The sequence below is a fragment of the Anabas testudineus genome, chromosome 10, assembly GCF_900324465.2.
Source record: "Anabas testudineus chromosome 10, fAnaTes1.2, whole genome shotgun sequence".
Taxonomy (NCBI): Eukaryota; Metazoa; Chordata; class Actinopteri; order Anabantiformes; family Anabantidae; genus Anabas; species Anabas testudineus.
Genome location: NC_046619.1, coordinates 8,330,440 through 8,356,507, shown reverse-complemented (window position 1 = coordinate 8,356,507; position 26,068 = coordinate 8,330,440). Strand labels below are relative to the sequence as shown.

Below are 26,068 nucleotides of genomic sequence, written 5' to 3'. Positions count from 1 at the left end.
CCTTCGGAGACGCTTGGTTATTCAGTCGGGAACGCCAGGTACGTATAAAACCCACAATTTGTCGGTTTTAATATAGTCCAGATTTAGAACAAAATTGAAAATTCTGCGTTTTCGATGCAACTAAAAACACAACAAGGGAATAATACTGATTACGAGCGTTTTCTGTTTGTTCCCGCTGACGTTAGGCAGCGTGCAGCAGTCTAGGACAGAAACAATTAAGCGCGTCGTTTTGTACGTAGTGAAAGGGGAAGGGCTGTGGAGTTCTGGCAACCCAGCGCGAGGTTTCGGCTGCATCACGCAGGACTGGTCATACATACTCCGGTGTGTTGTATTTACCGCGCATATCAGGTAAATTGCTCAGTGCAACTGTTGCTTTGTTTTATTCGCAGAAATCTAATCGCAAAGTGTATTTAATTAGGACGATATAACTACCGTTATGAGAACCACGTTAGTTAGTGACTCGTAGCTAAAGAGCTAACAGCTAACTGTTGTAGCTAATAACATGGCGCAGGCTGAGAGGGCCGCTTTTGTTCTTGTGTCAGGGTGCGGTACCGAAGGCCACGCAGTATGTCTTAAATAAATGAGTTGCTAACTTGTAATATGTCTACTGCGAAATCTCCAACATTTATCGAATCGCCTCCACAGAAGAGATGTAGTCGAATGAAAGTACATGTAACGCTAAAGCTACACATTGTTGTGTCGCTAAGTTAGCTGAGGCTGAGGCTCACGCCGTTATCGCGCTTTTCGTGAAGTGGTCACTTTAAACTGGGAGTTGAGATGAGCTGGGAATACGATAACATTAACTGTGACAAGTGTTGCGACTTACTAATAATATAACACATGTTTTATTGCAAATTGAAACCCCGATGCTGAGATTTTTGACATGGAGATACAGGTTAGCACTATCAAACGACCTCATGATGGCGCTGCTACCAGAGTTGATATTTTCCCAAAGTTAGGTCGTGTATCTGACTATAAAGAAGACGATCACCCAGCACATGGGAGCAAATCCTGAACCTTTATACGCTACATACAAAACTCGTACATTAGAATTAGTTTATGTAGATGTAGCTTCCACATGAAGTACCACATGCTACCACTAGTACTCGGAGGGAAGTGCTGAAGTCGAACAAAAATGAAAGTTACATTCAGAATTTGAATGTTTGAACATTATATGAGATAACCTTAGCAAAAACAGGTTTGGGGTAATTGATAGGACCTATATGCATGTATTACTTCTGATTTGAATAGAGCTCTTGGGATTTTCTTCATCAGGCACTGTGACCAGTCATGGCTGATGAGGGATATGTAGTGCGCATCAGGGGTCTCCCTTGGTCCTGCTCAGTGGATGAAGTACAGAGGTTTTTCTCAGGTACGTAAATGTTAATTTCTGTTTTTCAAGTAATACCTCTGCAATTAAAGTGACTGCAAATGATTTGATGATAATCATTTTCTGATACAGATTGCAAAATCGTCAACAATGGAGGCGGCATTCACTTTACGTACACAAGAGAGGGGCGTCCGAGTGGAGAGGCATTTGTCGAGTTGGAAACAGAGGAAGACTTGAAAATTGCAGTGAAGAAAGACAGAGAAACTATGGGTCACAGATATGTGGAAGGTGTGTGCAGCCGTTTACAGATAATGACTCTTTTGTTAATCACTGTATTTGTCTCTGCTTTAAGTTGTGGTAACTGTTGTTTTGCATTCTGTGATATAGTATTTAAGTCCAACAACGTTGAAATGGACTGGGTCATGAAGCACACTGGTCCAAACTGTCCAGAGACCGCAGGAGATGGGCTTGTTCGATTGCGGGGCCTTCCCTTTGGCTGCAGCAAAGAGGAGATAGTACAGTTTTTCTCAGGTAAGAATAGTTCTTGTATAGTGCTTAATTGGCATCTTTTAAAGTAATGTTGGTAGTTGAAACTTTTTTCCCTCATCTTCTTTTTCTTGTTTTCTTCCCTTATGGACACTGCCTAGTTCTTGTATCTGATTTACAAAAAAGTCAGGATGCCTTAGAAAAATTAGTATTACACACTATATATTGTTAAGCGAGAAAATGTAACCAGAAAAGGCAGCCAGTTAAAACCGAAATGGACAAATTATTGAAGTTTCTTTTTTTGTTTGTTTGTTTTTTCAAGGACAGGAATCTGTAATGCAAACACCCTTTCCCATCTTTGCCCATCATATCCATCCTGAGCCCACATTCATCACTTTTTTTCTTCAATTAGGTCTGATGTTGTAAAGCTTTGTTAGTTTAAGTTGTCTAGCATAAATATAATTTACTACTGATGTAATGGGTTCCCCTCATCACTGATGTGACAGTCTCTTACCCCAGTGCCATTATCTTTTTCCCCATTTCCCTACACCCTTTGTTTTTCTTAAATGCATTAAATGCAAATATTGGATTAGTAACCAATAGGTGAACAGTAATGTAACTCATGTCACCCACAAGAAACTTGTTCTCTCTTCATCAACACACCAATACTAGCCCGATGACCCACACAGTGCCCTCTTCCATAATCTTCCTCTATCCTCTCATTTCTATTTTATCCCCAAAATCCAGTAAGTAGAAGTCATTTCAATGGCCAGTCACTGGTTAAACACTCAACTGGTATGTGTGATGATGTATAGAGTTTTCCATAAGTTTTCTATCTCTCTTTTTAGAGAAAGTTCTCACTGTGATTGGGCATGTGATTTAATATGTCCCCTGCTGGGGTTATCTGTCCTTGGGTTGAAGGGTTGGAAATCGTGCCAAATGGGATAACATTGCCGGTGGACATCCAGGGGAGGAGTACGGGGGAGGCCTTCGTGCAGTTTGCTTCACAGGATATAGCTGAAAAGGCTCTAAAGAAACACAAGGAAAGAATAGGGCACAGGTGGGGATGGTTGGTTGGTTGGCTGGATAAGTTGCTTTTCTTATGGTGTGCACTTTCAACATCTGAACCAAATACAAAACTGACACTACATTAATCTTGGCTAACTTAAGCATATTTTAATATTTCCCACAAACATATACACAAATTACCATCTTAGATCCACCAATGCCACACAGTCACAATGTTCAGTGGGAAGATTAGTGCTTGGGCACCATTCAAAAATATGAATTATATGAAGTATATGCTGAATTTATTAGAACAAATGGTGTCTCAGCACTAAACATCAGTCTTGGTGGATAAATGGTAAGGAGTCTCCCTGGTGGTAAAATCAGTAGACCACTGTACACAAGGATCTGGAGCCCACTTTTCCAGGTAATGCTTAGAGTGGGTTGCAGAAGGGCTGGGATCCTCTCTGTCCCTCTAAAACCGGACAGTGGCTGTCATGGAATGGACTCAGGATGCTGTATTGAACATATTGAATCAGAGTTGTACATCAGGTAACCATAAGAAAAGTGTGAAAGTCATTAAGCCCCTTATCAAATTGGATAGCTTGCTTTTACTTTTTCACCTCAGTCCATAAGCTGTTCTTAAACTATTAGATTTTACTACTATGGACTACACCATGACAGCATCTGCATAGCCCAGTTTCATCAGTATTGAGCAAATGCGGTCTTGATCCATTCCCAATGTCCTCACTGTGATATCTCTATACTCTTAGGTACATTGAGATCTTCAAGAGTAGCCGGGCTGAGGTGCGGACCCATTATGAACCTCAGAGGAAGCCCATGGGCATGCAGAGACCTGGCCCCTACGACCGGCCCTCTGGTGGTCGCGGCTACAACATGATGGGTCGAGGTGGATCTTATGACAGAATGCGTCGTGGAGGCTATGGAGGAGGTGAGCGTTAAGTGGATTTAGTAATATTAACCTGTGTCACTGTTTTCACTCCTGTTCCTTCATGCTAACACTGCATAATATAATTTAATAAGATTACGAGTGTAAAGTCCCCATAAGACCTTGTGCTAATCTTCATGATGTATATTCAGGTGTATCGGATGGACGGTATGGAGATGGCGGCTCTTCATTCCAGAGCACAACAGGACACTGCGTCCACATGAGGGGTCTACCGTACAGAGCCACAGAAACGGACATCTACAATGTAAGTTACAACATATCAACAAAATGGCTATTGCTGCATAATGTGTGCATATTGCAGATGTTAGGGTTGTGTTTTCCTCAAATGTATCATGAGTAAATGTGTCTTTTTTTTCTTTTTTTGCATGTAAGTTTTTCTCACCACTGAATCCAGTGCGGGTACATATTGAAATCGGCCCAGACGGCAGGGTAACTGGGGAGGCAGATGTAGAGTTTGCAACACACGAGGATGCTGTGGCAGCTATGTCCAAAGACAAAGCTAACATGCGTGAGTTAAAAATGAGTGACTTGACTGACACCCGCTATGTAAATATTCTACACGTATAGATATTTATGGTTCCTCTTCTCTCTGCTCTGTAGAGCACCGCTATGTGGAGCTGTTCTTGAATTCTACAGCAGGGGGTAGTAATGGAGCGTATGGAAGCCAGATGATGGGAGGCATGGGTAAGTATCTGCAGTGTTAGTCTTGATGATACAACAAGCAGCACCATGTAACATGAAATAACAGGTTCAGTTTATTTTCTGCTTTAATTTTCTGTTTTGTGTTGTGTTTCTGTCTTGTAATTTCAGGAAGTCAGTCGTCGTACAGTGGTGGCCAGCTGAGCTCAGGATACTCTGGTGGATACAGCAGCCAGGGAAACATGGGGGGATACAGTGACTATAGTGAGTGTCAGCTCTGTTATTTATTTATACTATATATATATGTGTGTACAGAAATATATTATATATATATTTTTTTTTAAACCTCAAAGTTTTGTTTTCTACGTGACTCTTTGGCGAACTTCTTGGTCCTATAGTGTGTATTCTCTCTCTTGTTAGGTAACCAGGGCGGAATGGGAAGCAGTTACTATGGCGGCGGTGGAGGAGGAGGAAGCAGAGGCTCCATGAATGGACTGGGAGGGGGATGGGGAATGTAATTTCTTTTTCAACCCCTCCCCCCCTTGTTTAATTTCATGTTTTTTTTTTTTTTTAACTCAGCATTTTGCTGGAAGGACTGGAAACGTTAACTCTCACCACTATACATTGAGCAGGTCAGGTGAGATTTTGAAATTAGTTAAGGGTAGGGTTTGTATACATTTTTTTTAAGTGGATGATCTTCAGACAGGTGAGATCATCTGGTGTCACAAAAGTGTGTGAGATGCGCTGTTTGTCTTCCCCCATTCCTCACAGATTTGACACATCACAGAAACCGTACCGTTTGTTTTCGTTCTCCAAACTGGCTGTTCCTCGAAGTTAACACATCTTGTTGCTGGTGGCTTTAACATAGGTCTCAGTGTCTGAGTGCATGAACAAAAATCTGAAACTGTCAGGTATGTGATGTTGAAACCTTGTTTCATCTTTGTAGTGTGTAGCTTTTTATTTCTGATTAAAATGTTCAATCTGAATTTGAGACTTTACATGGACAGCATGTTTTTCCTTTTTTTTTTTTTTTTTTGTTAAAGGCGTGACTGTTGATAGCGCAGTTTTTCTGGATGAGAGCTTTATTAAAGCAAATTTCAAATCTGACATGAAGGTTTCTACTGCTTCAAATACTATTTGTATTTCCTGTGCACAAAGTTAATAAACTAGTCTGGAATATCTAAATATTGTTGCGAAACAGGAGGCTTTATTTGTTTATCAAATATCGAGATAAAAAACTCTTGGTCGCCATTTTCACATTAAGAAAATGGCTTCATAGCAGTTAAAGAGTCTACAAAACCTTGTTATAATACATTCTAAAATAGTCTTTAACATTCTACAGTCATTTACACAATTTTGCATGTATCCAGCAGTGTGACTATAGCTGTAGAAAGTGTTACAGAGGAGATGTATGGCAAGTTGAACAATACCAACATTGAGAATGTGTGTTTTCAAAAAACAGCTACACAAGTGATCCTCAGTCCTAAAAATAAACAGTACACTTGATGAGATCTACACAGTCTACAGCCACAGTTGGATTTAGAAACACTACACACATTAATGGTCAGTTTATCAAAGTGAGTACCAAAAATTTAAACCAATGTAATTCCAAACAAAAGAATCCTTGATCACAAACATCCAAAACTCTGAGCTCTCTCTAATTTCCCAACATAATCTGTTAGCTGATGCCATCAGTGTTAAAGTGGGTTACTTATTTAAAAACAGGTGAATGTTCCTGAATTTCAGGTATCGGTGGAAATGAAACACCAAATCGCATTCCCCTAAGATTTGATGAAGTATTTTATAAAGTTAATAAAATCATAGTGGCTGAGTATGTGCACAGTTAGAAAGCGCTTGTACATACACTGAAACTTGTAGGTGTTTTGTCAGGAACCTGTGGAGGAGCTTCTCTGTAGCAGGAGTGAGTGGCACCTGTCGCACACCCGCACAGGTCGCGGGTACGAAGGCAAGGCCAGCTCATTGCTGGAGCAACTGTTGCAGTAGATGTCTCCACAGTTTCTGCAGTGGTGCTGAAATAAGACAATTATACACTGTTCATTGAAATGACTGGTGAAGCAGTACAAATGAAAGGCAGTGGAAAAAGAGGTCTACCTTTCTACGGGCAATAGAGAACTCTTTCTCGCATTGCTTGCATTGAGTGGCCTCATCGTCTTTCAGCCAGGCATGCCCCTGATCAAAGTAAACGGTAAAGATGAGGCCTCTTCTTTAACAATCAATCAAACATACAAGCACAGCATTCTTAAGTTTACCTTCAGGGCTTTGTTGACCTCTTTGAAGTCCTCCATTTTAAGTTTAGACCTTGGACAAAATTGAAAGCAACATCAAAATGCTGTGACAATAATGATAATATGCATTGATTAATAAAGATACAGAATCAAAAGAACTGACTGGCTGAGATGCAGCCCCATCTCCTGCAGAGCCTGTTCCTGTTGCTCACACGTCTGCTGCAGCTGCTGCTTCTCCTGCTTCAAATCCTGCAGCTCCTGGGCCATTCACAGGACAAGAAGCATCATAACATTACAAGGCTGTGCAGAATCCTCAGTATTTTGCTCACACTACTTTAGAAAAACCTAAATAAAACACTGGTATACGTAACTGACTGACACTGACCGCATGCAGGCCCTGGAGTTGTTGCAGCTGTGTGCGGAGCTCGATGCTGTTGTCCTGTTCCCTCTGGAGAGCTTTCTGCAGGTTTTGCCTCTGCTCCCTCTCAGTGCGTAGCTCGTTCTCTAAACCCAGCCTGTGCACACAGAAGAATCCAAGACTCTCAGGTCCAGTTTAAACCATCTAATGTATGCATATATATATATATATACACACACATGCATATATATTTGGCCAGTGACAGAATGCTCCATGCATCATCGCAGTGGATTGAATGAAACAATCAATATGTGTTGTAAGCATCTACCAGCTTTATGGGATATTCACTATACTGGTGGTAAAGTGTCAGAAAAAAGTTCTGTTTAAATATGTATGAACAACCATCATTTGCAGTCTGTGAATAATTTGGCAGACCTAACCAAATCAAGTATCAAGAGAAATACTATTATAAAGTACTGTGTAATTTATTTTTGTAATTTATTTTTGCCAAATGTGTGTTTTTTAAACCTTAGTGTATCCAGGTCAGTCAGTTGTTTCTGCAAAGCATCCACTTTTCCTTCAAGCTCCACCCTCATGTCTTTGTCTGACTCACTGCTCTGTTTGCGCTCTCGCTCCGACTTCTGTAATCTGTCACACGCAACCAAAGAAGAAGAATATGTATTTAAAGACATTTTAACCACAGGGGAGGTCACGCATGCACAAATACCTACCTCAGCTCTAGTTCCTGCATGGCTTTCTCCATTTCATTCATCTTCTGCTCAAGTTTCACAGCCTCTGCCTGCTTTTTTTCTGCTTCTCGCTCCGAGTCCTACAGAGTCACATAAGTTGTATGAATTAAATTAGTGCTCTGTCTGAGTGAGCATGCAAGGGAAAGAAAACATGTTATTCATGTGTGTCTACCTGAGCTTTGTGGAACATTTGCACGTTAAGAGTCTTGACTTGGTCAAGTTGGAGACGGAGGGCCACCAGTGTATCCTGTTTCTCATGGGTGTCCTTCTCCAGCAGCTTCATGGCAACCTCCATTTCCTGCTTTAAGCTCACCTGCAGCTCCAGCTCATGCTCCAGCTCCTAATATCATGAATTGCAAGCACACAAAAAGGCATGAGCCAAATTCAGTACATCAAACACTAGACTTGAAGAAGCGCAGACGTTAACAAGACACTGATCTCACCAAGAACTCAAACTGTGAGCTAATTATGTATTGACAATGGGGTAGAAAGACTATATATAGTATTTCATCCTATACCAAAAAAGAATATTTTCATCCTTCCAAGTAACAAACACAGAGCAGTGAAGTCACCGTAACTACATATATACTGTATTCTAACCCTGTACCAGGTTGATCCCTCACCTGGCGGATGCGCTTTTCCTCTTTGTACTGCTTCCACACCACATTGTACATCTCATCTAGGCCCTGTCGAGTCTGCTTATATGTCTCCAGCTCCACCTGGCTGTCCTGAAGAGCCGCCTGAAAAGAACAAAACAAAACAGACTGTAGCTTGTGTGTTGTTGTAGCTTGGAGAGGTTTAGTTGTAGATGTTTTCTGACCTCTTCCTTTTTCTGGCTGGACTGCAGAATTGAATCCTTCTCCGTTCTTAGCTGTTCCTGTTCTTCCCGCAGAGAGTTGATTCTGTCAGTCGCTGCTGTCAGCTGACGAAAAGAAAACCACATACTCATCAATTAAGGGAAACACACGTCATGAAAAAAATTCTTCATTTACAACAAGCCCACAACTGTTCACACAAAGTTCCTCTGACCTCCTCTACAAGTTTGCTGTTGGTCTTCTCTAAAGAGTCCATCTTAACCTGAAGATCAGTGACGGTGCAACTTAGGTGACGATTTAACTCCTCAATGTAGTGCTTTTGGTCTAATATTGCTGTCATCTTAGCATCGCTGAAACAGAGATCAGATGATTACTCAGCTATGATTTAACAAAGGCTACAATCCAAACTAAAATAAGAAGACAGAGCAGTTCAAAATACTATGAAAAGATGAGATGCTCAATTCACGCGAAAGCAGCACTCACTCTTTTGGAGTCTCGCTGTTGGCAGAGTCTTTCAGGTAAAGGGAGAAGTCAATGACTCCCACCTAAATGGGAAAAAGAAACTCTGAGTATCTTAATCAACAAAAAGAAAAAGGGCTGTGTGGCTGCTGGAAAGCATACCACCACAAAACCTGTGAGCACTCACCTGAGAATCAAGATCCTCCCCTTTAATACAGAGGTTAGCATCAATTACGTTGAGGCCCACCAGCAGCCCCCCCATCACAGCACCCTCCTCCTCCATCATAAATGCTCCAGAGTCATAAAACTCACTTAGAGATTTGAAACGGGAGAAGAGAAAAGTGTGAACTTGTTACGTGAATATGTTCACATTGTAGAATAAAATGCTGAGGCTCTGTTAAGTCTGTTCGTATGGTGTGAAATCCACATAAGTCACTAACCTCAGGAGGTCCTTGCGGTCAAGCACAGCCTTCATATAGTCGGCTACTTTCTTCTGCATGAGTGCCAAATGCAGCCAAGCCCTTGCTCTCCCCAAACCAGTCCTGAAAGAGAAGAGAACAAAATGAAACAGTCAACGTTAAAACAATTGTTAAACATTCTTTAAACTCTGTTTATTGAGGAAATGCTCTGTAATAGCATACTTAATGCCAGGCATGTCTCTGGCACTTGTGGCAATGCTTATAGACTCTGGACACAACTTCTCAATAAGTTCCAGGGGTCCCCATATGGACTTGTTCGGACCAATGAAGGATTTCTTGGCTTTAAAAAAACAGAACAAAAAACTGCCACAGTCATTTCTGCACAATGTGATTCTGAATTCATTCAAATAAAACGATAACCTTGTTCCAAAAGGTCTGTCTCACCTTTCAGCCCATGTTTGAGGCAATGCTCCAGGACAACAAAGAACTGCTGCAGAGGAGGGTACTCCGAGTCCAGCGTCCTGCCCAGACTCAAGGAGGACTGAATTAATACTTTGACGCTGAGCTTCAGCATACTGAGGAGATTAGCTCTTTCTATTGCCATGGGGTCTCTGGGGGGTACAACTGCAAAGAGAGCAAAGTACAGAAAACGCGCTGACATCAGATCAGTCAAACAAATGCAGGCTTAATGGGGATCGTGCATGTGTCAATAAAGTGCACAATGTGCAGGTAACGCTAAAACAAAACGGTGTGAGGTGGTGCACAACCCCATAAAAACATCGTGTTACTTATGAAGTCATGAGTCCTCGTAGGCGACATTTAGAAAACTTACAAGAAGTTCAAGAGGAAGTGGCACCAAGATAGATCCTGGCTGTGGTTTTTTTTTTCCCAGCTCAGCCTTAACTTGAAGCTTTAGTTCGGGAGTCAGCGTTTAACAACAGTCGCAGTTTACCTGGGAGCTTTTTTGAAGACCTGTCGATGCCATTTTCGGGCTCCTTCTCCGTCGGGGAGCTCACGGTGGAGCCCTGTGCTGGGTTTCTCGGGGCAGCAGCATAGCTCACCCCGCTGCTAATCGTTTCCGTGGCCTTCCGAGCCAGGGACAGTATTGGAGCTGACCAGCTGGTCTCTGCCGCTGCCGGCGGCTTCTCTGAGCGGCCGTGTCCTTCGCTGATGCCGGACTCTCCGTCGGTCGTAGCCCCCGACACTTCGGGCTCGTCTAGCTGCGGTTTTGCTTCGCCGTCCTCAACAGCTGTGTTTACTTCCCCTGTGTCGTCGGCCATGTTTGTCACCCCTCCCCTTTTCCCGAGCATTCACGTGACCAGACTAATCAGGCGCTCTGTGAAAAGGTTTCCGGTGTGTGCAGTACCGCCCCCTGCTGGACCGGAGGGGGAGGAACCCACTGGACAGACGCTGTCGTGACGCATTCCTATGCATTTATGACGTAATTACATGCGACCTCCTCCAAGTCCAGTAGCACTCGTCCACTAACATGAGCCTACAGGACAACGCTGTGTTTCTATTTCACTTCAGTGTCTGTAGGCTGCAATTCATTAGGATGACTGCATGACTGAACCCCATACAGTCTAATTTAAAATAAACTGTTGTCACTACTTTTACATACAGATAAATGGACCAAACAGGAACTAATTAATAGGAACTTTTAAATTATTGACTGTATTTGGATATAGGCTATTATAATATATATGTTTTATTAATATGGACAATAATAAGATCACAGCTATGGCATTCCTTTACATTTATTACACCAAACTTAGTTGATTTATCCCTAGTTATATTTAATTAAAACCTGTAATGACAAATTATTCATGAAATGTATTTAAAAACAACCTTATGCATAAAAAAAAAAAAATAAATAAATAAACGCCACACCGAGCATCCTCATTGGTCCAGTGCGTCTCTTCTGCTGACGTCACCCAGCTTAAGTGACAGATAAAAGATGAAAAACTGAAAGCAAACTTCAGAGTGTGCTTGAAGTGCAAAGTGTCATCTAGCTTCAGCTTGAGTTTGTGACAGCTCCCCTGTAGTTGCAGTATCCCTGAGGTGAGGTCGGCGCAGGTGGGTGTTTTTGTTCCTGGCTTCACCACGTGATGGCGCAGACAAGCTTCATTAACTACCTATAAAAGAGCCTTGAAGGGTTTTCCATTATTTACAGGTTTGTGGGGTGAGTGGGGTTTAGATCATGCTGGGATTGTGTTTATGTAGCCTGTTATTAACTGCGTTATTCTACCATTTTCCGTGTCATAGTAATTGATTTATTCTGTGTAAAATGTTGTAAATATTGAGAGGTGGACTAATGTGTGACTAACTGTGTATGTCAGCCACTGGATCTGGATTAAACAACAATCAGTCATTAGAAATTGTCACATCTAAAGCCAAATAAAACATTTTAGAGTTGTAGGAACATTTAAGCTTAAATTTTTAAACATTATTCTCTTGGTTGGTTTTTATTTAGCTTTTTTTTTATAAAGTAGTTTCCCAGTTACTTTATTTCTGTTCGTTTTATGTGACCTCTTTGTATTAATTAATCATTTTCCCTTTGGACTTTATGCTTTAAAGAAACAGCTTGGTCAGCAGCGTGAAGGCAGCAGAATAACAGTAAGATGTCATGTTACAAATCATTAGGCTTTTAACCTTTTAAATTCTAAATCCTCACATTTGAAAGGCTTCAGTGATTTTTCAGTTTCAGCATGATCCTTTTTTTTTTGATACATAGATGTGAAACACATCAAACACGCCTCTGTGAGAGTTTTTTTTTTCCTCCAGCTGCAAAACAGTTGACCAGTTCGGACAATCTGGTTCCTCACACTGTTCATTTTGTAGTCTTGGCTGACCTGCTCCTCCAGTTCCCATAACCTGCACTGAAAACTCTTCCTGATGATGTAATGTCAGGAATTTTCCACAGTGAAGCAGGAGCCTTTAGGGATAGCGTTCATTCATTTTAAATATTAATCCTAAAAAGTAGCAGTGAAAGTGAAACACAGGTGAGGCCAGTCTTTTAAATTGGGCAAATCATTTTTATTCTCATAAGCAAAATAAAATGCAAACACATGGTGCGGCTTCCATGGCACAATAACAATGTGACAGTGTAATTAACAGTAGGAAGAATCACACCACAGTATCCTCATCATGACCACCATACTTGTGTATGGGGTGTCTCTTCCCTTCATGTTACTGGAGGCGTGGTGAAGTCAGCAGCATAAATACCGCGGTGCCTCAGCTCGGACGCTCTTTCACTCCGCTCCTCCTCAGCTGAAAACACCTCAAGCGCACCAGGCGGAATTAATTCATACAGACTCTAGGAATAATAATAATAATAATAATAATAATAATAAACTAACTAAAAAAGAGGACTATTTAGCCTGGAACACGGGGAAGGAATACACCCTGGTGATCATCCATTTCTTTAAAAAAAAAACCCGTCCCCTGGAAGCTTTAACACCATGAGGATTTGCAGTGTGGTGCTCCTTCTGGTTCACGCCTTGGGTAAGTTTCCTGCGCCCTCATGTGAGATCTCTGTCGTGCGTCTTTCCCCCCCCCCCTGGATCGGGGTGTTTGTCATTTGCGGTGCGCGCCCCGCCTCGGACGCTCCTGACGCGTCTCTTCTCCTCTTGGTGCTGGAAGGGACGTCTTGTAAACTTCATAACTTTGAAGGCAGCAGGTTTTTTTTTTTTTTTTTCACGATGCCAGGCTGTTCGGGAGTTAATGGGGTCATCTCTCTATTTTAGAGTACGCTTTATGTAACTGGATACATTTATTTTTAACTCATATTCTTGCCTGACATTAGCTAAGTGTCTGCCCATGCATTTTGTGTGTGTGTATGTACGAGACAGGCTATTTGCCAACTTTTATTTGCCTCCTACTACATTTCTGCCCCACCAAGGGAGGATTTGTTGGCTTGCCTCCACTCTACTGAAGTGCACTTATGAGATCAATGCTATTCATCTGAGCATGGGCATTTCCTAACATATAAAAACCAGAAACCCAGCCTGGGCTTGTGTGCACAACATGTCTCCACTTGCCCACAGAGGTCCTGCCAACTTTGGCACACTAACCAGTTTGAACTGACTGTCCACTAGAGGAAGTGATTCTTAAGGGTCTGATCTGTTGAAACTAACAAACAAACCACCAAACTGTCATGCAAATTGTGACCTTTTTAAAATGTTCCTCTCCTCCAGTGGTGTCCAGACTGGCCAGTGGTGCTGCGGTCGACAGGTATGAGAGCGACAGGCAGCGGCACACAGCCGTCATCAACTTTCTGGGCACGACCAAAGACAGGAGAGTAGAGGACGAGAGCAGAAGCGTGGGCGCAACAACAGCCAAGTATGTCGAGGAAGGCGAGGAGGACTACAACTACTATGAAGACGAGGACTACTTTGAAGATGACTTCTCTGGAGACTATGAACCACAAGGTGAGGCAGCCATTTGGGTTGTTTCCTATAGGTTTTGTTAAATTGCCAATGAAAAAAGACAATGAAATGTAATTGTTTTCTTCGTTTTTTTTTTTAGTTGCCATGTCAAGCAAACCTAAAGACCCATCCGCCGTCCTCAACTCGGATAAAAAGGAAAGAAAGAAGAGCAAAGGTAAAGGAAGGAAGAGGAATCCCTGCCTTAAGAAGTTTAAGGATTTCTGCATTCATGGCACCTGCAAGTATCTGAGGGACATCCGCGCCCCATCTTGTGTGTAAGTATTAGCTCTGCATCTACTTGCATGTCCACAGCTGCTTGTAAGGAAGGGATCTAATAATCCACTGAATTATTAACCTCTCAACCTATTCCCCCCCCCTCCTTTGTGCTCTCGACAGGTGCCACCCAAATTTCTCAGGGGAGAGGTGTGAGTTTATCACCCTGCCCGTGCATTCACCTGAAGGCTACAACCGGACCACAGCCCTGGCCGTAGTGGCAGTGGTGCTGTCATCCGTCTGCCTCATCATCATAGGCCTTTTGTTGATGCTCAGGTGAGTAAAAATCACCACGACTCAAACAGACACACTCAAATGTTCTAGTAATTCATCTATACATGAGAAACTGGTATGAACTATCCCCCTCTCTTTTGTGTCATGACAGGTTTCACAAGCGGGGAGCATATGATGTAGAGAGTGAAGAAAAAGTCAAACTAGGGTCAGCGTCCAACCACTGAGGAGATAAAGTGGGGTGAGTAGTGAGGCACATGGCTCCACACTTAAACCCACAAACAGCGGCCATTTTTTTTTCTTCGGCTGAGTCACATGAGGTTTTTCTCATTGCCTCTATGTTTTTTTCGTGATAGGCAACGATGCGGGAATTCTACCTCAAAATAGTGAAGGTTGACCACGAATGGAGGTTCTGCAGGGAAAGGGAACGTACACGAAGAAGGAAACTGGACGACTGAAAGAATGGCTGCCTGACCCTTTGCTGAACAGTCAGATGAAACACGGGCAGCTGTATTCCTGAAGCCTCAGGAGAAGATGCGCCACCTGAAACTGGAATACTAAACGTCCCAGAGGATGGACTGAGAGGAAACAAGAGGAGGAACCAACGAATGAGAAGAAGAAGAAGAAGAAGAAGAAGAAGAAGAAGAAGAAGGGGCATGCCCAGACTCTGTGCTGCTTCTTGACTGTGTGAGAAGAAACGTCGTTTTAGACTGAACTGCACAACAATTTTTTTTTTCTCTTTCACAGACAACATTTTGTATTTTCCTTCACAAGTCCAACTTTTTGTTTTGTGTACAGTAAACTGTATATTTATAATTCTAATTTATTTATTTAAGATAACCGTATTTATAAAGATTTTAACCACCTAAAGCAGAACAAAACAAAACAAATGATGTTACAGTTGTTTTTTTTTTTTTTATATTTCTTATTGGATGATATTTATTTATGAAGCCAAACGAACAATGCAGAAAGTATTTCATGAAATGAGATATGATGTAGAAAATTCTGATTTGGGGCTAATTTTGGCTTTCAGATGATGATCAATAGCACTGTGATTGATACGTTGATCATTGAATAGACGTGATCTCTCTTATTCTAATTATTTAGGGTGGTTTAAAAGAGGACAGTGCCTTTGAGCAATGCCATGCTCACAGATGGGAGCCATTAAAACGCTCCACTGGAGCATTCGGGGGTTCAGGGTGTTGCTCAAAGGCAGATCAGTGATAGTAATGAGGAAGGACTTGCTCTTGAACTCAAGCCTCCCAAATTGATCCTGCAGGTTCGGGGATATTCAGGCCTCGTTTGGCTTAGTGTTCTGCTTCTCTGTTGTAATGACACTTCCGCCGCTCTGGCTATGTACTGATAGTGGGTATCACACAGCGTCTGTATTGCTATGAAACATTTAAAAAGGGAGTTACAGTAAATATCAGATGCACTACAGGACGAATTTGGTGTAGATATGTTGTTTTGTCATGTTGTCTTACTGTTGCTAAAAGAGAAACTCCCTTAGATCCGAGTTAAGCTGTCAAGCAAAAGAAAATGTGAATTCAAGTGTTCCACCCTTTGAAATCCTGTCCTGCAGTTTTGAAGTGATTTTTATTTATGTGATTTTTTTTTTTCAGAGCAAAATAATAAAAAAAAAAAAAAGACTATTGGACTTTGATTGAATTTTTGACTCTTGTCAACTCTTCTTCCTTCATCACATGTATTAGTTCTCAGCGTTAATAGTAGTCTTATTTATTTGTGTTTGTTTCGCTTCCTCAGTCAGACCACATTAATGTGATATTTTAAAATGACTGGTGAAGCATGATAACACCGGTGTGTTCTTTTGTGTGTTATAATTATAGTAAAGATAATATTTTTATTTCCCCTGTCCGACGAGGGAGCAGCCACTTTTAACCAAAGCACCTGCATCCTCGCCATTAGACTCAGTGCTCTCATAAGGCAAATATAGATAAAGAGGAAGAAAGATTTACTGGGTAGGCCGCCCAATGTGGACACCAGCGTTTACTTGCAAATTAGTTTTAATTGTACAGTTTGACAAAGTAGTTTCTGTAAAATTAAGCCATCGTTGTATGTTGACGACAGCATCATCAGCCTCACTGACAGATCAGTCTTATCGAGTGTGGGAACGACTCACTTGCTGCTGTGTGTGTCTGTACTGAGCCACGGGGAACAGATGTTTAGCGTGCGGGCCAGCAGACACCTGATGTTCAGCTACAGCACATCACGCCACAGCAACACACACCATTACTCACACAGACAACAGATGTCATGTTCAAAGACACACTACCAACTAGAAGATCTGAGACCTGAACCAGCCCTGAATGCCGCAGAGTTCACAGAGACCACATGGAGAAAATACTAGCAGGATGCAACAATGTTGTCATGTGCGCCACACGCAGGTTTAATGGGTGTAAGGACAGTCAAAAGACCCAGCTGGACTCAAAGGCAGGCTGAGACCCAGCCAAACGTTAGTCACCCCTTGAAGTCACCTCCTACACGGATGTTGTTACACCAACACTGTGTGTGTGTGAGTGGGAATGCGGTAGGGTAATGGCTTGGTTCTGCATCTGTGTGGGTTAAATGGGTTAACCAAACCATTACATGCAAAAATCCACAGCAAAACATGAGTGTTTACATGTTTGCTATGGAATCAGTTTCAGTCGTTTGTGGGTTTGATTCCCATACTGTCTATATATACTGAATAAACAAGATAGTGTAGCACTCACATGTTCACACTGGGGGATGGTAGTTAAAGACAGGTCAGGGTTCAACTAAATGATAAGGGTGTGGCACCTGATTCATGACATTTGGTGAGCAGCTAAAAAAAACAAACAAGTTCAGCAACTTTATCAGGAAAAACAACTTATGCACATGTGCATGTTTCTTTCTGCTCACTTTGCACTTTCAGTAAGTGACACTTTCTCTGTGTGTTCAATAACATTCATCAAGGAGCAGAAGAAAAAACAGACTCATATACTCAATACTCAAGTTAAATTTGTTCCTTGTCAAAATGTTCTATGCACCTGTCATAAAGTTATAGAAGTGTGTGATACATAAAATACGAACATGTACACATTTAAAGGCACGCAAATGTGTACGTGTCTTTGTATGTGTGACAGAGGGCCAGTCGTTTACAGTAGGGGAGCCACCTAATCCCGGCCTCTCAATGTCAAGTAGCAGAGCACACAGAAATAGTGCAGTGCAGTCATGCTCACATAGCAGCTATTCCCGGGGCTGATGGCCACCAAAGAGCCCGAATGCTGAGAGAGAAGGGAGATTGTTGCGTTATGGTGGTGGCCCATCACCAATCAATTTACCTTGTAGGGGCTCCGCAGAATCTCCTCATGTCTCGTCTTTGCCCTTCGAGTATTAAGGAGTGTTGCCTAGAAAGCCTCAAAGAGGATACTTCCACACCTCACAAGGCATTTCCTTGCAGGTTGGCCAAAATGAGCTGCCACATTACCAAGGGGAATTGACAGGCGCCAACAGGCTGCTATTGTTTTGGAGACTTTTTTTGTCAGCAGTTGTTTAAGTCAAGCCGTTCTTCCCAAAGTTTCCAAATCAAACATGTATTAAACTTATTTTGAGGTACACATTAAGGTAAGTTATATGGTGATAAACCATTGTTGTTTATTTGTATGTTTACATACAAAGACATTGTTAGTCTTAATTGGACGTATCCAATCAATCTTAATAAAAGATTGGCAAATAAAAAATTATGACAAAATATAATGAGCATAGTTGTAGCCATCTAGTATTGTCCTATAAAGTCTTTATGAAAAGATCTAACTCTATTAATAGTGTAAACCACTCGGCTGTAATGATACAATGCGAAATTTACCTGATTAGTAATCAGGCCGTAATCAGGCCGTGTAGTGGATGCATTGGACTGAATCGGTGTGAGGAGGGTGAGTTTGTTGTGAAAGGTGCTTCCTGCCCCCGCCAAGGAGCAACAATGGGTAGTTTCCACACTGATATGGAAGTGCGCACGCCAACAGTTGGTATTATAATCATTTCTGGGCCATTTATCATCAACAGGAACGCATTATTACCTGAAATTAATGAACTTGTGTTTGTCAAAGTCAGCTTGGATTTAGAAATTCTGACATTTCTGCATGTGTTGTATGTTTGCATAGCACGACTGTCCCCACCTGCCCCTTTAATGTTGATATGAAATACTTGCTCCAGCCTCAGTGTGCGACTCAGGCTTCACCGACGAGGTGCTGACAGCGACTCAGCCATTGTTGCATGACACAGAGAGGCTGCGTTGGATCATTGAGTGTCTGCTGCCATGTTTACATGGCGTGGACATCCAAAGAGCAGGAGGGCAGGAAGGAACGACAGGAACGAAGAGGTGTGAGGGAGAAGGTTGACACGGTTACATCGTCAAAAATATGTGTCACACATCGGGAGCAAGAGATGAACAGAGAGGGATGGAGACTGGGGCAAAGTGAGGATGTCTACTTGATGGGTGCTGACTCGTCTTTAACAGTGTGCGGATAAAGAAGAATTAAGGCTCTCACTCTTCCTTCTCTGGTCCTTTACTTTGATTACCTTTAGTTCCTGAGCTAGCCTCTTTAGTCTTTATTCCTGTCCCCTCCTCCATCTCCTCATCCTTTTCCTGTTCTTTTCCTCTTCCTTTTACCTCTAAAACCGACACATGTGCAGGAACCAGCCAATTGGCAAAAGCACACAAACTGCTTTAATTCCCTTTAGCCAAAGCAGCCCACAAAATCAGAAATATTAAGTAATGAAAGGTCATTTTTCATTAATTTAGAAGACATTTACTTACTGACCAACACCCTTAATTTGTTAGATGAAAAACTGGTTATTCTTGACTCATGCCCACTTGTTCCACTACTTCATCGAGGTTGGATATTTCTCTTAACCTCATACATATTTTTCTGTCAACTGCACTAACGACTACAAAGGAAAAGAAAAAAAGATGGATTCAGCTAACAGGATGACCACAGCCTACATGTGCACCGTGCTGCAAGAGCATTACATCTGTGTCAGAACTAAAGCTGACGTTTTCTTATATGTGGATTTTTGCACCATTAAAAGTAATATTTTGTTGTCCAGACTTTGATCAGAGGACCATCATTTGTATATTATATGTAAGTCGTACATAACAGAATGGAGATACACCGGACGGCTGTTTTCATGTAATTATTATCCTCTCCAGCTTATGGTTTTAAAATAGAAAATGGTCAAGTTCACAGTTTGTTTAGGATCCCCAAATGGCCACACTGCTGCTTTCTATGTTAGTAATGTTGCAAAAGCAGCTCATCCCAGTCCTACCCAGGGCAGGGATACCAGCAGATTCCCCTCTGCTGATGTCACCCTGCTGGACAGACGCTTGTTATGTATCACGGTCACACTATTAAATTCTCACTAAGGTCTATTTAGACCCCAAGGAGGCTGATGGTGGCATCACATTACTTACTGGGTCAGAGGAGAACGGAGACTTAGAGACAGAGAGAGAGAGAGAGAGAGAGAGAAGGACTGGGGTTAGGTTAGGAAAGGACAAGGAAAGGTGGCAGAAAGAAAGGTCAGAACAGAAGAACAGAGGAGTGGTGGGAAGAATAAGTGTTGGCTTAACAGTGTAAATGACTGTTCACCTAATTACCATTCCTACTACCACGCACACACACATACACACACACACACACACACGCTGAAAAACAAAATGATGCACAAAAAACAACAGCATGCCAGAAAACAGACAGGAAGACTGAATGACTGCATGCTTGACTCATCTGTTTTCTCTACCCCTCACAGTATTGCCCTGAGGTTCTGTAAAATTAAAGAAAAACTCCTCCCATATCCGCCCAGTGAGTGTGTGTGTGTGTGTTTGTGCACTGAAGCAGGGGCCTAATGGTGGTTTTAGAGGATCAGCCCAACGCGTGCTGGCCAGTTGAGCTGGCTGACACCACAGCTCATGACAAAGGAGAGGCAGACGGATGTCAGAGCAGACGGCAGCAAGGCTCTCGTTACCGCAAGGAGTGGGCTGCAGGCATTCTTCTTCACTGTGTTTCCTTTGTGATTGGCTTCTGTTGAAACTGAAGAACAGCTCACAGCCCTGTACCGCCCCTCACCCCCCCAAGGCAAACATTTTAAGCAACTGTTATTGTTCCAGTTTGATCCTGTTCAATGTGATTATTGCTACTAATATTTGTATTTCATTTTGAGGCAGGACAGTTGCTGTATATTCCTGTCCCCACAAAAAAATGACCCCTTGAAGAACCCTTGTGTAATATATACACTGCTTGTCCATAAAAAAAAAAGTCACTACCTGGATTTAACTAAGTAAATAGGTAAGGATTGAATAATTCCTGCATTGATGATTATGTTTCAGCTGCCAACAAGTTATTTAACAGTAACTGATGTAGTGAGTAGCTTCTCATTTCTTAAACAACCATGTTTGAAGACACATCCTGTGGTTGGGAAAAGATGTTAATTTGTTTCAGAAGGGTGAAACTATTGGCATGAATTAAACAAAACATCTAAGGAGATTGATGAAACTACTAAAACTGGGTTAAGAACTGTCCAATGGAAGAAGGTCATGTGGTCTGATGAGTCCAAATTGATGAGCACATCAGGGTAAGAAGAGAGGCAGGTGAAGTGATGCACCCATCATATCTAGTGCCTACTGTACAAGCCTGTGGGGGCAGTGCTATGATCTGGGGTTGCTGCAGTTGGTCAGGTCCAGGTTCAGCAACGTTATGTGTTAAAAAATTAGGTCAGCTGACTTCCTTAATGTACTGAATGACCAGGTTATTCCATCAATGATTTTTTTTCTTCCTTGGTGACACGGACATATTCCAAGATGACAATACCAACATTCATCGGGCTCAAATTGTGAAAGAGTGGTTCAGGGAGCATGACGCATCATTTTCACACAGACAGACCCTAACCCCATTGAGAATCTTTGAGGTGTGCTGGAGAAGACTTTGTGCAGTCGTCCGACTCTCCCATCATCAATACAAGATCTTGGCAAAAAATGAACGCGACTCTGGACGGGAATAAATGTTGTAACATTACAGAAGCTTATCGATAAGATGCAACAGTGATTCTGTGCTGTAATCAAAGCTAAAGGCAGTTAAACGAAATATTTATGGCAGTGTATATTCAGAGAATAGTAATTTGACTTTACAATACAATCCCACGAGCCCATTCTTATTCCCAAGGTGAGGGACACTTTTTAACTTCACAGGAGTTAGAGCTTGGTGTGAAACTTGTACTGTGTAACAACATACTTTACACCATACCCTACTCCAGGGGCAGCCAAGCCTGGTCCTTGAGAGCCACAGTCCTGCTTGTTTTTCAGCTTCCCAGGGCGGGATACCCATCATCAAACTTGAAGGAAAGATTTTCCATCTTTTGAATTTCTTTATTCATCTGCATTCATCTGGCTTACTCCACAACAAATTTACATTACCCCTGTAAGGCCGCCCAAGCAGCCCACAGGCTATTAGTAAGTTCTGTGACCTCAACAAGACTTTCCCTTCTGCTGCTCACCATCTATCCACCCACCGTAACTCTGTGAGCTCCCTCTCTCCTGCTGTGGCCCTGAGACAGTGTGGGAGCTGTTCAGAGAGCAGGAATGCAGAAAGAGAGCTCAGAGCTCAGCGTCTGAGGAGGAGAAAAGGGCGGAGAGGAAGGCAGGAGAGGGGGATTTTTCCTTGCATGAGGTCACACACATACACACACACACTTGGGGAGAAAGGGCTGAGTCCATGGAAGCACATGGTTGGCAGAGAGATGACATCTAGTTTTCATCTCTACCCATTACATCAAAGCTAATCTCCCAATCCAGATTGCTCTGTCTTTATCAACACACCACACATGACAGCCAGCTTTGCACAAGGCAGCAAAGTCAAGCCCCAGAGGTCCAATTTAGCAGACCCAGCCGTGTGAAAAGCCCTGCTAAAATCTGCCCCATTACTAGCTGAGAGATGGAAGTGATTAGTAACACACTACAATTAGCGTGCTCAGCACACACACATGCACCAACACAGCTGATTCAGCAGCGATATTGTCTCATCTCGAGGAGTGATCTGATTGTGTATTACTGTACTGATTGGGTGAGGAGTACTGGTTTGTAGCAACTGTTGAGGTGGCAGGATGATTGTGGTTATTATTGTGATTACTCAGCCCCCTTTCCTCCCCATGTCTGAGTAATACCAACCGACGCTCTGTGGCTTTGTGCCTCGGTGTGAAAAATCTCTCTTCTTCCTTGAGCCCCTTCCCCAGTACGGATTTCGGGAATGCGGCATACCACCAAAGCTTTGTCAGGGCACAATAGGGCCCCCTTGTGAATGTGACACATCCCTGTGGGAGCACTTGTTTTTATATGCCCTCTGATGCTCACCCTGTGAGCTGTTTTAGTTGGAGTTGCTTAACCCAACCCTAACTGTCACTGTCACATCAACCATAGTTTTTGACACTGTTCAGCAGTTTAGTATAAGCTGCACTTTGATTGGCTACACAAGTGACTGAAGACCTCTGGGTACTGTATTGGAACTGTGGGATAACATGTGGTGAGGGACTGATGTGTTGTGCAAGACATTTTTATTGTTATAAGTGCTTTTATATTTTAACTATAGACACCTGTCAATGTTCAGCAAAGTCTTAACAGACTTAGTAGCTGCACTAAATGATTCTTTTATTTATTTGTACAAAGGCTATGGCAGTAATCTGGTGTCTGCAAAACTTGTAAATAACTAAACCATATCTGGACTTTCAGGTTTCTCTTGACACTGTCAGATTGTGTTTATCTTGCTATTTTTAGACAGATACATTTTCATAACTGTCACCTGTGGAATTCAATCAGTGTTCCCCACCTGTTTCATTTTGTCTTTATCTCTCTCACACACAAGCAGAGCTGAACTACATCCTCAGGCCTCAGATCTATTCTCAGACAGGGGTTTCATTGTCTGTCTTCAGTCTACAGGTGTGTTTGCAACTCTGGGAGTTCCCTCCCAATAATGATAGACTCTTCACTGGCATGTTTATTGCCACTGAATTCCAGCCCTCCTCAAGCACTCCCTCCATATTTATTTTACTGATTTGTAACCTCACATTCAGGTTAAGAGTTGTGACATCTCGACTTTTCAGAAACCATGGGTTTGGTAAATCAAGTAGCCACAGTGTGACCAACCACAACATCCTCCTGCCTCTGTGCTTATTAACAGCTCTCCTTCCTGTCTTCCTTCCAGTCTACGTACATCTCAGCGGGAAGTCATTTCGCCCCCTCGTCCACCAACAAAGACCCCACATCAAACACAGTTTTGGCCGACTAGGAAGTGACATCATCGCAGCACAAGTCTTTGTTTAAGAGGCTTCGTTCACCAAGCCTGGACTTATGGACTCATGTCATCCCCTGCTGGGCCCCACGTATGAACAGTGGCTGTTGGAGAATGAGTAGCGGCTGGCTATTGTCCAGGACTTACATTCCTCTCACTCCTGTGTGTGCACGTGGGCCTTTATTACAGCACCTTTTATAGAGAAACCAGCAATAGTACATCCAATGGACTAGGTAGTAGTAGTAGTAGTAGTAGTAGTAGTATATTTGTTTTTCCTACTATGACCACTAAATCAAACAGCTTTGTCTAGAGTCTGTGCCAGCATTTGCTATCCATCTCTATAGTTACTAAAAGCAATTCCAAACTGAGAAAACAACATCATAAAAGAAAATTGCTGTTGCGTTTTACAGTCATTATTGGATTCTATAGCTGGGTGGGTGGGAGTAATTCATTGCACATGTTTCTCTCTTTGTGAGACTAAAAGAAATGTTTTGTGTGCTTGTGTGTCACCAAAGGATTACAGCTGATACAGAGAATGAAGTTACAGTTTTCCTTTTCAAGGTTAGTCAGTCATCTCCAGGAGCTGCTAACACAGGCACTTTTTCCAAGTATCTTTTTTCTGAACTGTTTTTAATTTTGAAACCTAGAAAATATCTTCTTTGTTTATTCTTTCCTGCTTTCATCATTACCCTGTGTACGTGCACCAGTGTAGCAGTGTAAACTTCCTAAATAGTAAAATAACCCATGATGTTACACAATACAAAGCGGAATTAGGTCACATATACAGTGAAGCAGAACTAATTAGCATATACAGTGCATTCAGAAAGCATTCATTCTCATGAATCTACAGTCAGCTCCCTATATTGACAAAGTTAGAATTTCAAAAATATCTGTACATTTATTTAAAAGAACCATCAGTGGACAGCCAGTTTCACATCTCTCCAGAGGTCTTCAATAGGGTTCATACAAGGACTCTGGAGTGAATCCTATTAAAAAAAAACTGCTGAAAAACACCCCCATAACATGATGTCTTCCCCAGACCTGCTCTTCAGGCAGTTCCTTTGACCTCATAGTTTTTGGTTTATGATACAGTATGCAATGTAAGTTGTGAGTGTGATGATTCGAAATAAAATTGTCCCGCCCTTCCCTTCACTGCTCCGTCACACTCCTTTACATTATCTCCTTAGTTAGAAGGGTGAAACTCACTCAAATGACTTAAATAATGCAGCTTTACCAAGGTATATTGGTATTAGTGATCTAAATGTAAACAAAAAGGATGAAAAACACAAAGCTGAAACCTCTGTAAAATTGATTGACAGGTCTAGCAGTAGCCCTGCGAATTAAACTGAATAAACGTGTTAGACCAATAAAGGACAACCACAAACCACCGTTGGAAAACAGACAAAATGCAGATTGTTCAGCCGTAGCTCTAATTTACTAATATATGTAGTTATTAATGTAATATGCCTTTACACTAAACACCCTTACACTTAACACACAATATCTAGCATCTGACATTAGAACCAAAGCAGAATTTATAAAAAATGTATTTGTGGTTCTTGTTTGGCAGACATTTATCTCACCCCTCCCTAACACTTGCCCTGCACATTTCTTCGCGTGGTGCACCCTGACACAGTTTTCCAGTCTCTTATCTTGGTATCAACTGCTTCACAGTTGGCAAAAATAACCCATCTGTCAAGATCATTGTGTCTATTTATGCCGTAGTAAACAGTACTATACTGTTGTCTCGCTTGTCCGCTTCATTTGCTTTCAATTTTCATGTGTTTCTTCCTGGAATTTATGACTGCTGTAACTAAACCGTGCACATTGTTGAGCTCTGGATGCATTTTGTGTGTGTGTCTTCGTGCATATCTGTGTGGAAAACGGGTGGATCCATAGACAAGGGGGAGATACACTGTCTGAATTTGGACAGTCTCTTCCTCCTGGCTGATTACTGCACAGTCATGAGCACCACAAGCGGAAACACAGGCAGGCACCCAGGCGCAGATCCACCAAACAAAGACATGCACAGACACACACTGACAACACACTGCAGAGCTTACACACCCAAGAAAAAGCCCATCTTGCATAAACACTAAGATTGTTCGTTGTTTTCCTTTTTTTTTTCCAGTTTTCTGTGTCTAACAACATCGCTGGGTTTTTTCCTTCTGTCTGTCAGTGGTGCTATTTTCAGAAGCTTTCTTTAGAAGTGGGTGTTTCTAGCCTAAAGAAATCAGCTAAAAATAAACTAGAAGAGGGAACTGGGGAAAGAAGAGGATGTGGAGGGATAGACACGGTAACTAACGTCTGAACATTTAGTTTGTGTTTCTGCCTGTTTTTACTATGT

The 26,068-nt window shown here is 42.1% G+C and overlaps 3 protein-coding genes across 4 annotated transcripts; 2 read left to right on the top strand and 1 right to left on the bottom strand.

Annotated features, from left to right (window-relative positions):
• The first annotated feature begins 237 nt into the window (after positions 1-237).
• Positions 238-5,615, top strand: hnrnph1 (heterogeneous nuclear ribonucleoprotein H1). 2 transcript variants are annotated; one of them, XM_026357714.1, is made up of 11 exons: positions 238-348; positions 1,276-1,372; positions 1,463-1,618; positions 1,718-1,861; positions 2,738-2,876; positions 3,595-3,773; positions 3,923-4,035; positions 4,164-4,299; positions 4,392-4,475; positions 4,602-4,694; positions 4,851-5,615. In XM_026357714.1, exons 2-11 carry the CDS (start codon positions 1,291-1,293, stop codon positions 4,946-4,948), a joined length of 1,224 nt encoding a protein of 407 aa, XP_026213499.1. In that variant the 5' UTR covers positions 238-348; positions 1,276-1,290; the 3' UTR covers positions 4,949-5,615. The 2 variants fall into 2 exon arrangements, with proteins under 2 accessions (XP_026213499.1, XP_026213501.1); XM_026357716.1 differs by having other exon boundaries at positions 4,847-4,978.
• Positions 5,449-10,766, bottom strand: rufy1 (RUN and FYVE domain containing 1). The gene is made up of 17 exons (XM_026357713.1): positions 10,429-10,766; positions 9,921-10,100; positions 9,699-9,816; positions 9,498-9,599; positions 9,245-9,368; positions 9,082-9,143; positions 8,813-8,948; positions 8,604-8,705; positions 8,407-8,523; positions 7,956-8,123; positions 7,766-7,863; positions 7,563-7,682; positions 7,062-7,191; positions 6,840-6,934; positions 6,701-6,749; positions 6,543-6,620; positions 5,449-6,460 (listed from the first exon to the last, which is right to left on the bottom strand). Exons 1-17 carry the CDS (start codon positions 10,754-10,756, stop codon positions 6,317-6,319), a joined length of 2,151 nt encoding a protein of 716 aa, XP_026213498.1. The 5' UTR covers positions 10,757-10,766; the 3' UTR covers positions 5,449-6,316.
• A 1,950-nt stretch (positions 10,767-12,716) lies between these two features.
• hbegfa (heparin-binding EGF-like growth factor a) lies at positions 12,717-16,053 on the top strand. The gene is made up of 6 exons (XM_026358636.1): positions 12,717-12,980; positions 13,673-13,906; positions 14,004-14,178; positions 14,300-14,452; positions 14,562-14,648; positions 14,764-16,053. The coding sequence occupies exons 1-5, from the start codon at positions 12,938-12,940 to the stop codon at positions 14,632-14,634; spliced, it is 678 nt and encodes a 225-aa protein (XP_026214421.1). The 5' UTR covers positions 12,717-12,937; the 3' UTR covers positions 14,635-14,648; positions 14,764-16,053.
• The last annotated feature ends 10,015 nt before the right edge of the window (positions 16,054-26,068 follow it).